At 48.2% G+C, this 10,876-nt stretch overlaps 1 protein-coding gene across 3 annotated transcripts; it reads right to left on the bottom strand.

Annotated features, from left to right (window-relative positions):
• Positions 1–1,017: 1,017 nt before the first annotated feature.
• On the bottom strand, positions 1,018–10,647 carry ASB8 (ankyrin repeat and SOCS box containing 8). 3 transcript variants are annotated; one of them, XM_077838720.1, is made up of 5 exons: positions 10,509–10,548; positions 9,528–9,587; positions 9,062–9,223; positions 4,516–4,620; positions 1,018–3,767 (listed from the first exon to the last, which is right to left on the bottom strand). In XM_077838720.1, the coding sequence occupies exons 3-5, from the start codon at positions 9,176–9,178 to the stop codon at positions 3,135–3,137; spliced, it is 855 nt and encodes a 284-aa protein (XP_077694846.1). In that variant the 5' UTR covers positions 9,179–9,223; positions 9,528–9,587; positions 10,509–10,548; the 3' UTR covers positions 1,018–3,134. The 3 variants fall into 3 exon arrangements, with proteins under 3 accessions (XP_077694846.1, XP_077694847.1, XP_077694845.1); XM_077838721.1 differs by lacking the exons at positions 9,528–9,587; positions 10,509–10,548 and adding an exon at positions 10,587–10,647; XM_077838719.1 differs by lacking the exon at positions 9,528–9,587 and having other exon boundaries at positions 10,509–10,603.
• Between the last annotated feature and the right edge of the window lie 229 nt (positions 10,648–10,876).

Below are 10,876 nucleotides of genomic sequence, written 5' to 3' on the forward strand. Positions count from 1 at the left end.
TAGCACATCTCAAGCTTTAGTACTGAACTAATTCAACATGCGAGGACTCTCCATTGAGAACAACACCGCCCAGGAGTCTGATCCTGGGTGCATCAGCAGCAGCCACACTGCTGAATGCATCTGGTTAAGGAATGGAGTAGAGAAGCCAGAAGAGAGCAGTTTCCTGAGATGGGGAGGGATCCTGGAGCAAGTGGTTTAAGGATGGTAGATACAAGAGCTTGCTTGTGTGAAGAGAATGGCTGGAGGAGGTTATGTAGAACTGGAGACCTCAGATATCAATGAGACCTAGTGAACGTCACTGGTACAGGCTGAGGGAAAGCAGCAAGGAGAAACTGAGTTATTCCTTAAAGGACTGGCTGGGATCTGGACAGTCACTCATTCTCTTAAGCATCCCCATGTTGCCGAGCCACCTTTCTGCAGCTCACTAACAGTAAGGCTCAGAAAGCTTTCACGGGCAGCCTGCTCTTCGCTGTGTTTCTCCATGAGAACTCCTTGGAGAGCAGTCATTTAAGAGCTGAATTCGGTCTCCTAGAAATGCTGTGATCATTGCCAGAACAGCAAAAGGATTTGTGAAGAGTCTCGGGGCACGTCTACACTACAAAATGAAGTCGATATATAGCTACTGTAGTAGTTAATTCAATTTTTAAGGTCTACACTAGCTCCTTCGGTCAGCGGTGTGCATCCTCACCAGGAGCGCACACACGGATGACCCTCCTCTCCCAGTCCAATCCCTCACCAGGAGGTAGCCGAGGCACGGACTCCCCTCTCCTCCCCCACCATCCCTCATCAGGCGGCAGGCCAGGCTCAGAATCTCCTTTCTGCCCCCCAATCCCTCAATGGGTGGCAGGGCTCCAGCAGTCAGCCCCATGGGGCAACAGACAATGTAAGCAATGCAGTGCCTACACTTTCACTGCGTCAACCTAACTACATCGAGTTAAGCGCTACACTTCTCATCAAGGTACAATTATTAGGTTGCTGTAAGTGGGCGAGTTACATTGGCGGGAGCAACATTTTAGCGTGGACACTTAGTTCGGTCAATGTACGGCAGTACTCTGTAGTGTAGACCAGGCCTGAGCAATGAAGCCAAATTAATAAGGAGAGAATCCCAAAGCACCCAGACAGCATCAGTGAAAAGATAGCTAGCCCAGAAGGAGCTGCTTAGAGCTGGTCATGAGTGGTTTATTTTTGTAACTATAAAATACAGAGAGCAACAAGACAAATCACTACAGAAACCAGAAGTGGGGGGAGTGTTTCATGGTTCCCAGCAGAATTTTATATACAGAAGAGCTTTCCAACAGCTCCTTTTCCTATTTTGGAACGTTCTCCCTAGTTGGATGTTGTCATTCTGTGTTTCAAAGAGCCCCACACTGAAAACAGAGTCTTGTTAAAAATGGGGAACTGCCTGAGGAATTGCTGACCAGTTCTCCCTCCTGGAAGTGCTGTGAGCCCTCATATACGCTGCCCTCAAGAAAATCAGTGAAATGGCAAGCGGGATAGTGTAAAACCAAGTGTCAGACTTTAACCAAAACACCTTCAAATGTGTTAGTGTGAGTGAATATGTCACAGAAACCAAGTGCCTAGGATTACAAGCTGTGAATCCCTCCTGTTGCTCCAGAGTACATTCAGCCCTCACAACGGAGTCTAGACTCCCGCTGCACTTTGGCACCTACTTCTTTCACCAGAGGACCCGAACCACCTGAAGTGCAGGATTTTGAGAGGGGCTGTTCATTAGGACAAAGTGTGGCGGTTGCTGATTGTGTTTTTGAGAGGGCGCACCCTTTATATTGTGAGAATCCCATAACGCTCCCCACTTAATCCCCCCCCCCCCATCACATCCACACAGCTCTGCTTAATAGCCACTGTTACTGCAGTCATGGGCAAGGACAGCTCCACTGGAGCCTTTCTGAAAGCAGCCAGAGACGATGCAGTTCAGTGGCTCTGGCAAGTGCTGCTGGATCCCGGCAGCAGTGTTGGGTGCTACCCTCCCCTTAATGATTCCACAGCAGTAGTGAGCCGGGAGACCTCTCTTACTGGTGCTTCAGGAGTGCCAAAGAGTCACACGCCCGCCCCACCCTGCTCTCGGGAAACGTCTGTGTTCACGCTATTTGCTTTGCTAGGAACACATTTAAAATATCTCCTTCCCCTGCAATGAAGAGTTGATGCATCTTAGAAATAATAAGGGAGGTGTGCAGGGGGAATCTCCCAGTGCATGTTGTGAAGGAAAAACCGGTGTATCTCCAGACAGGGCTTACCTTCCCTACAGTTCTCCATCTCTGCTCATGACTCCATCCACCCAGAGAGCTGGCTGCGATGCTCTACACTTTGAGAGGTGCAGTGCGGAAAGCAGTGATTAGAGATACAAACACTCTGTAGGAAGGAGCTCTCCTTCCAAAGTCTATGAAAAAATACAAACTGAATACGTGTGCTTGGGGTGGGAGCTATCGCTAAAACTAACAAGTTTGCAAGCAGGAGTCCTGCTTACTGCCTGGTTGACTCAGTCAAGACAGCTCTGAAGCTGGCTGGCACCAGCTCACTTCCTCCAACAGGGAAGAGCAACCATGTGGGATTTTCCCATGCTCCAAGACTCCCTCCCGTACTTAATTCCTTCCAACAGGACTAGACCCCCTTTGCCTGCTCTCCACACCTAGTTGAGAGGGCCTCTCTCTCGCTAAAGCCCACCTAGTCTCCAGAAAGCAGGAAAATAATTTGTCTTTCTGTGGCAGGGAAGGTGATGGATTCTATTCAACAATGTCTTGTGAGACGGCTGGTGGCTTGGTACTGAACTCGGAGAGAAATCCTGAGGCTGGAGATGGGGAACAGGCTCATGCAGGAAGAAACTGCACAAGTATTTCACCCCCACACCTTTTGAGCCATCAATAGTGCCAGGTACCACCATGGAGGTCACCATCCTGTATGGTGCTCTGGGTGAGACAGGAGAGGAAGCCCTAGAGCCTGGAGTAATCTTGGATGACGACTGGTCATCAGCTTGACCATCAGAGCGAGGAGGAGGAACCCAGTGTCTGTCATGTCAGAGATTGAGTCACAAATCTAGTTATGTTACTGGCATCCCCATAAAGCATAAGGAACAGGGGCAGTGAATCAAGCACAGAATCCCCTAGAATTTGACTGCTCACTTATCTAAGGAGCAACAGATATTCTTTCAGGGACTCAGGCAAAGGAAGCTCCTTCACTGCATCCGGCAGGAACTGGACTCCCAGGCTATGCCGCAGGGCGTAGCGAGACAGTGTCTTTAAGGTACCTGGGGTGGAGCAGAGCAGGGTAAGTTTTTCACACAGCTGCTGATCTCTTGTTACCTCCCTGGGCATATTACCATTTTTTCTTAAATCAAAGTGACCAATAGCTCTGTGAAGAAGATCAAAGCAAGAATCTTCTCGCTCAGTACCAAGTCCTCTGACCAACAATGCAACCAGCCTAGATATCGGCGTCTGGCCTTTCAAGTTAACCACTCTGACCTCCGCTCCGAAATCCAAGAGTATGCTCACGCTCTCTAGGTTTCCTTTCATGGCAGCCCAGCTCAGGGGGGTGTCGTCATTATAATCCCGAGCATTAACCAAGGCGCCATTCTCCAAAAGCGTTCGGACACACTCTGCATTGTTTTTAAAGGCAGCCCAATGGAGGGGCGTGTCCTTGTTCCCATCCAGCGCACTGGGGTTTGCACCGTATTCTAAGAGGATCTCAACACAGGTCTCATCTTTTTCTGCTGCATAATGAAGGGCTGTTCGGTTGTACCCGTCAAGGGCGTTGACCTGCAGAGAGAGAGAGGAATGGATTCTTGGGAGATGGGTATTACGCGTTAACAGATCTTTGAGTGGGATTTGCAGAACAGTCGGGCACTAATCTAACTCTGCTCTCACTGAAGCTGATGGAAGTTTTACCAGTGTTTGCGGCATTAGCTCTGCATTGCAATACTCTGACAACGATGGGAATTTTCACCTCTGTTTTACAAAAGAGGAAACTCAGGCACAGAGGGTCAATGATTTGCCCAAGATCACACAGGAAGCTTGTACTAAAGTCAATAATGTAACCTAGATCTTCAAACACCCAATCCTGGGCATTAGCCACAAAACCCTCCTTCCTCCCCAACTGATGTGTATGAGAGAGTCAAACTGCAGACACACACTCCCATAAAAGGTAAGGAAAGACTTCCCGAATTGCGTAACATCAGCTGTGCAGCTCGGTAAGCGCACATTTGCCAGACTAGGGCATAAGGCAGATGCCGTGAATGCAAGTCACTAAACTACAGACACGTGCTGTACATATACACAACTTTAAGCCTCCGTAGTTAAAATACATCCGTTCAAGATCATGGTACAGTAACTAAGGTTCATGGAGATCTAGACGCATGCCAAGACCGACGGGTTTTTTTAATAGGTTGGCTGCAAACTGATTTTCTTTCAAACTACAGAGCGTCTTTACTGTGGCTGCATCAGCTCCCAACTGAATGGCTCTCCTATATCCAGTTTAAAGGAAGAATGTTTTTTTAAATGCTTTTACCTCCGCTCCTTTTTGCAGCAGTAATTCAACACAGTCCACATCGGCAACCATACAAGCGCAGTGTAGCGGCTTCAGAATGCCGTGCATACAGTTAACATCGGCTCCCTAAGGAAAAACAGGGAATAGCGAATGGCATTAGTAAATGCATCTATTCCGGCCCAGTTTACATCATGGCCTCTGTCACATTCACATACCAGTTAAGTGTAAGATATTCCCACACTAGATGCTACATACTGAGATGGTTACAGTATCAATGGAACCTTATTATAAAGTGTTTCTAAATAGATGTTCCAAGCATATTACACTCATGAGTAATATCAGGTCATTTTTTGTATTAGAATCTGCAAATTCAGACCACTGTCTAGATCCTCTCATCTTGCAGCTTCCATCGGTGTCTTTGTAATTCACTCCCCTTTGTTGCTACTATGGCTCTGGAGAGGCGTTCTCTCCCCCACCCTAAGAGCTGCCCTTATCTCAAGCAGAGGACAAAGTTCAGATCAACACATTAGCAACCCATGGCCCTAATAAACCTTGATCATTAGCCACTGGTGTCAGAGTTACCAGGTGCACTGCACCTCTGACGCCATCCAATCCTGGTGAATGCACCCCCCACCCTCAGGCTAGTAGCCTCTAGCAGTCACCTGGCTGGGGATGGAATCACACGATTCTCCCACTCTCAGAGCAGGCCCTGGGTCGCAGTCTCCTGGTACTAACCATGGTTGCCTCAGCAAGTCTGACTTGGGTTCAGACACTGCAGTTCTGTTCCCTTCAGGGCACCAAGAGTGGTAACCAGTGACCAAACAGCCTCCTTAAAGCAAAGTATCATTTACTTAAAACAAGAGCGTTCTACAGAAAACATCTTTAAAACAATAAAACAGACTATACATAGGTCTAGCTTAACTTAACCCTTTGTAATGGGCAACTTTCAGTTCCGGCAAAACAAAGTTTGCCGCTTGTTGGAGACAGGATCCTTGAAGCTAGCGGCTTGACCCATTGTCTTTAGAGTGTGCGCTTGGAAGTTCTTAACTGGGAAGCCACCGGTGTTGCGCTCATGCACAAAAGCCATTGAATTTGAGCATTACAGGCATATAACAAACAAACATCGTATATTGGGGTTAGCACAATCACCCAGGAAATTCTAATAATGCGCTATACAATAACTTCTCCTCTGACCGGTCACGTACAGTGTTCGTAACATTATTACATATCACAGTCACAACTGGTATATGAGCCATCTTCCAAACAAACTCGGGCAGGCAACTTGTTTCAGCTGACATTTCCTTCGGACTCAAGAATCATTGGTGGCAATTTTATTGGACACTGAGAAAGCTGGCAGCAAGTTAGGTAACCCTTGACAAGTTCAGTTGCAGCCCCAAATTCTATTCCTAGACCGCCCTGTTTTATAGGGAGGAGCCTCTGGTTCCATATACAGAGTCTGGACTTCTGTTCATTTAAAAGGGGCTCTGGCAAAAGGCAGGGGTGGGCCCTGTTCCTACTTTTCAATACTGCACCCGAATCACTGGCATCCAAGCATCTGACACATTAGGACTGGCAAACAAACTTACAGAACGCAGATGCCTCCCAGCTAATCTCAGGTTAAGGTGTGTCCTGCACCTGTACGGTTTTGAAGTATTGTTCAGCTATAGAATACACTGCATGAAGCCAGGGAGTCTGCCCACTTCAAAGGGCTTCCCTAATCACCAAGCTGATTTATGGCACTTTTTCTGGACTTCCTTAACCTTGAAATACCTGGGGGATTAAAATAGCACAGCGGCTGCTTGAATCAGTCCAAGCTAATCTGGACCCTCTGCCATTTACAACGGGGTGAGGAATCTGAAACGATGACAAGTGCGTAGCCTTTTCCTTTGCAGTAGGCTGAGCATATTTTACAGTTTAATTTTAAGAAGCGGAGTTTGGAAGAGTTTGACATTTAAGGGTTTGAACAGTATGCAGAATCTCAGTTCTAGATGCCTTGCTCTGGATCACTTATAACAGACTAAACACCCCACCCCAATTTTCTCCCCTTCTCCCTTGCAGCCAGAAGTTGCATGACATTCCCAAAAAGACAACAAGGAGTCCGGTAGCACCTTGAAGACTAACAGATTTATTTGGGCCTAAGCTTTCATGGGTAAAAAACAGGGAACAGTGAATGGCGTTAGTAAATGCATCTATTCCGGCCCATTTTACGTCATGGCCTCTGTCAAATGGCATTAGATGCATCTGAAGAAGTGGGGGGTTTTTACTCTCGAAAGCTTATGCCCAAATACATCTGTTAGTCTTTAAGGTGCCACAGAACTCCTCGTTGTTTTTGTGGATACTGACTAACACAGCTACCCCTCTGATACCTGACATTCCCATTGATCAATACTGGACAAAAGTAATTGCTCGTGGTGTGTATGAGTCTGCCTAGCAGGAAGATTCTTCTCCATCTCATTAATTATATGGTTGACTCATATTCCTTCCACATCCCTCCATTTCCTGATACATTTCTAAGTGCCCTTCATATTCTCTTTAAGCCTCCCCCAACACACACATACCCCCCTCCGAACTTCTGCAGCAGCCCAAAATGAGAGGGGAAAAGCCGCAGATTTTTATTGCATTAGATAGAATGAATTACAATCCATACCATACTGCATTTGTTATTTGAATATTTTGATCAAACGCACTGGATATGGAATGCTTCCCCAGGTATCTTACACGGGGGCAGAAATTCTAGAATGATGATATTTAACACTGACAATAGCAGTGGGCAGAAGAAAAAGCTGAAGGCTCCGTTCATTGAATGTTGTGGGAAGAGCTAGGAATTTTACGGCAACTGGGATGAAGATGGCGGGGATTTTTGTAATGAGAAAGGCAGGTTTGTGCAACTCCCACACCAAATGTGAGCAGGAGGATATATGGAAAGCCTGATGCCCTGAATTTTCAAATATTCTATCACTATTAAAGGTTGAATTTAGTCTAAAGCTTTGAAGTTCTGCTGTTCTGAGAGGTTATCCCCCCCATGAAAAACAGGTGCTCGGGATTATTTTTAGTTGACTTCCAGCAGCAGTTCTTTCTTTCTTCAGTCACCCGTAGGTAGAGACCAAGCGTGAAAACTTTCAGCCCTCAAGGTCAACGTTGGCATTGCCACTTCTCATTTTTAAATCGCAAGTTCTCACATTAGTTGGTGTTTTTCTTAAAGCTCCACCTCCCGGACACCTGTAATTATGTGAGACTCTCAGCTTTTCTTTAAAAAAAAAAAAGGTTTCTAGCCCTCACATTTATGGAGAAAAAGTTTGAAAAAACACACCCCTTCAGGCTGAAGAAATACAAGGCAAAAACACCAACAACCCCAATTTAAAAAAAATAAAATCTCAATTTTTGGAGGCCTGAATCATGACTTTTGAACACTTCAGATTGGGAATATGAGGGTGTGAAACCAGAGGCTAGAACACAAAGTGTTCAATAACTAACTGTAATGGCACAGTGATGCATGTAATAAAGAAACCAAATGCAGTAAGAGTATCATGTAGTTCAGAAGACAAAGCGTCTTCTGCCTCCTGCCAGACGCTCTCTCACAGGTTAAGGTAAACTCCAGTTACAAGCAGGCTTCTGATCCACATGGCAGGGCTGCAAATTGCCTGCTGCAATCCCTTGTTTTTGTATCTCCAGGTAGGACTTGGAAAGGGCTGTCTGAACCTTTTGTTTACAAGTTCTCCTTTATGTGGGTCTTTATATAGCATCCATCTCTATAGTACCTCTGCCCTTAGGGAAACAGTTTCACTCAGAGGTGAGATACAGATCAACAGAAGAGGATTTCTAGGGTGGAAGATCTTGATGAACTCTGCAACAGAATTATGGGGCGCTGGGTATTAGACACAATGCAGCGGAGTTAAATTTGTTGTGTGAACCTTACCTCTAGAATTTCCCTGAATTGTGTGTTTAAGTTCTCAGCTTCAGCATTTCAACATTGCACTATGACTTGATATCCACCTAGCCACTCAGTCAAGCTATACATTACCTCTATTACCACAGTACCTGCAGGTCTCAAACAAAATCAGAGCTCTGTTGCTCTGGACACCGTAAAGACACAGTGGGACAATCTCTGCCCTGAATCTAGACAGATAAGACAAAGAGCGAGGGGAGAAAGAAGCACAGAGAGGGTAAGTGACTTGCCCCAGGTCACACAACAGTGGGAGAGCCAGAAACAAAAGCCAGGTTCATGCCCTTGCCATCGGTGCCTCTCATTCACAAATACAGGCGAGTTTCATCTTACGCTGGGGTTACGTTCCGCAGTCAGTGCGTAAAAAGAAAATCGCGAAAAGTCAAAACTACATTGAGTGTAATGGCAGGCGGAATCGCCCGCACTACAGGTACAGTATTTAAATTGTTATTTTTCTCTTTTTTTTGGTTTTGTTTCTGCCGACCGTGCAAAGCTGAATTCGTGCATGTTAAATACGCGTAAGATGAGACTCGCCTATACATATATTAGATAAGATAGAGATATACAGATAGAGAAGCACAAGCTTTCAAAACACAACACTAAAGCAACATAGTGTTTACGTACCCTGCTGATAAGATCTTCAACATTATCATGTGGGAAAGATCGTATGGCTGTTATAGTCCGGATCAACCGCTCTGACAAGGAGTATTTACTCTGAATGCTCTGCATAATATACCACATACTGGAACTCAAGCTCCTTCAGTTAATCCACATGCTCTAAACTGCCTGGAAAGAAAAAAAAAAGTTTTAAACAAATTACTTCTCAACTCCCCTGCAAGCCACACTCCAAGCATTATTCATCTCAGCACGAAGTCTCAGTCTGCCCATGAGACTGGCCAGACACCACTCCGTTTCCTAGCAGCATTTATATCAACACTATTTGCTCTCTTTCTACAATTTTTTTTTAAAAGCTTCAAAACTAAGGGATGTTTCCCCTTCAGACAAAGATATTTTTAATCCCTGAATTTTAACAACTGCATGTCTGTGACCTTCCCATGTTCGCAGTTTTTTTAAAGCCAAAGACACTTACTATTCATTTGAATTACTGTGATGCCTAGGGGCACCAGCCATGGTCCAGGACCCCATTGTGCTAGACACGGGAAAATACAGAGCAAAATTACAGCCCCTGCCCTAAAAAATTTCCAATCCTACCATCTCCCCTGCCCCCCCCACCCCGCTCCACTTCCTTCCTCTGATGGCAGGTAGCTCTCTGAGGCAGGATCTATAACTTCACAGCAGCCCGCAGCACACCTGGCAACTAGGATGCCTGGCATCCTGCAGCAAGTGAAAGGACACCACAGGTGAGTGACACTTTCCAGCCTGAGCCCTTAATCTCTCTCTCTGTCTCTCTCTCTCACACACACACACACCTGCCTTCACCCAACACTAGTCGATGGGGGTCAGGAGATGGCCGAAAGGGCCAGCAGGGGGAAGGGAGAGAGCGAGTAGGGACTGGCTGGGGGGAGGGAAAGGGGGACAGCAGAGGAAGATAAAAAAGGCGTGATGGGAGGCAGGGGGAGGAGGAGGAGACAGGCAGAGGTGGAGATGGTGGGGGATGACGGGTCAGTGGGGGGAGGGGTGACAGGGGGCAATGGGGGAGTGATGGGGGTGATGGGGCAGTGGGGGGGTGAAGGGGGGCGATGGAGCAGTGGGGGGAGGGGGTGACAGGGGGTGACAGGGCAGTGGGGGGAGGGGGGGCAATGGGGGTGTGACGGGGGAGCAATGGGGGGAGTGACGGGGGGCGATGGGGCAGTGGGGGGAGGGGTGACGGGGGGCGATGGGGGGTGACGGGGCAGTGGGGGGAGGGGTGACGGGGGGGCGATGGGGGGTGACGGGGCAGTGGGGGGAGGGGTGACGGGGGGGCGATGGGGCAGTGGGGGGGTGACGGGGCAGTGGGGGGAGGGGTGACGGGGGGGCGATGGGGCAGTGGGGGGGTGACGGGGGCGTGACGTTCAGGGCCGCTACACGGGGCTGGGCACCGGGAAGGGACGCGGGGCCCGGCCTCACTCACCAGCCCCGGCAGCGGCGCTGAGCCCCGGACATGGGGGAAACGGGGTCCCGCTGTCCCCAACCGGAGGCGGAAACTCACCGGGCGGAAGGCGAGACAACGTGATTGAAGCAATGACGAAACAGCGCGCGTGCGCATTGAAAGACTCCGACTGTTCTGTTCCAATCCCCTCCTCCCTCACCCAGGCCCCGCCCCTCACCCTGCTCTGCTCCAATCCCCTCCTCCCTCACCCTCCAGGCCCCGCCCCTCACTCGGCTCTGCTCCAATCCCCTCCTCCCTCACCCTCCAGGCCCCGCCCCTCACCCTGCTCTGCTCCAATCCCCTCCTTGCTCATCCTGCCGGGCTCAATCCCCTTGCCCGGGCCCAGTGGG

This window comes from Eretmochelys imbricata, chromosome 20 (genome assembly GCF_965152235.1).
Source record: "Eretmochelys imbricata isolate rEreImb1 chromosome 20, rEreImb1.hap1, whole genome shotgun sequence".
NCBI classification, from domain to species: Eukaryota; Metazoa; Chordata; order Testudines; family Cheloniidae; genus Eretmochelys; species Eretmochelys imbricata.

Bases quoted from the DNA above. Each gene is read 5' to 3' on its own strand.
- ASB8 (XM_077838721.1), bottom strand. From the start codon at position 9,178: ATGTGGTATATTATGCAGAGCATTCAGAGTAAATACTCCTTGTCAGAG. The intron at 4,621-9,061 runs GTACGTAAACAC...GTTTTTCCTTAG, and splicing joins TTGAAGATCTTATCAGCAGG to GGAGCCGATGTTAACTGTAT. The intron at 3,768-4,515 runs GTAAAAGCATTT...CTCTCTCTGCAG, and splicing joins TGCTGCAAAAAGGAGCGGAG to GTCAACGCCCTTGACGGGTA.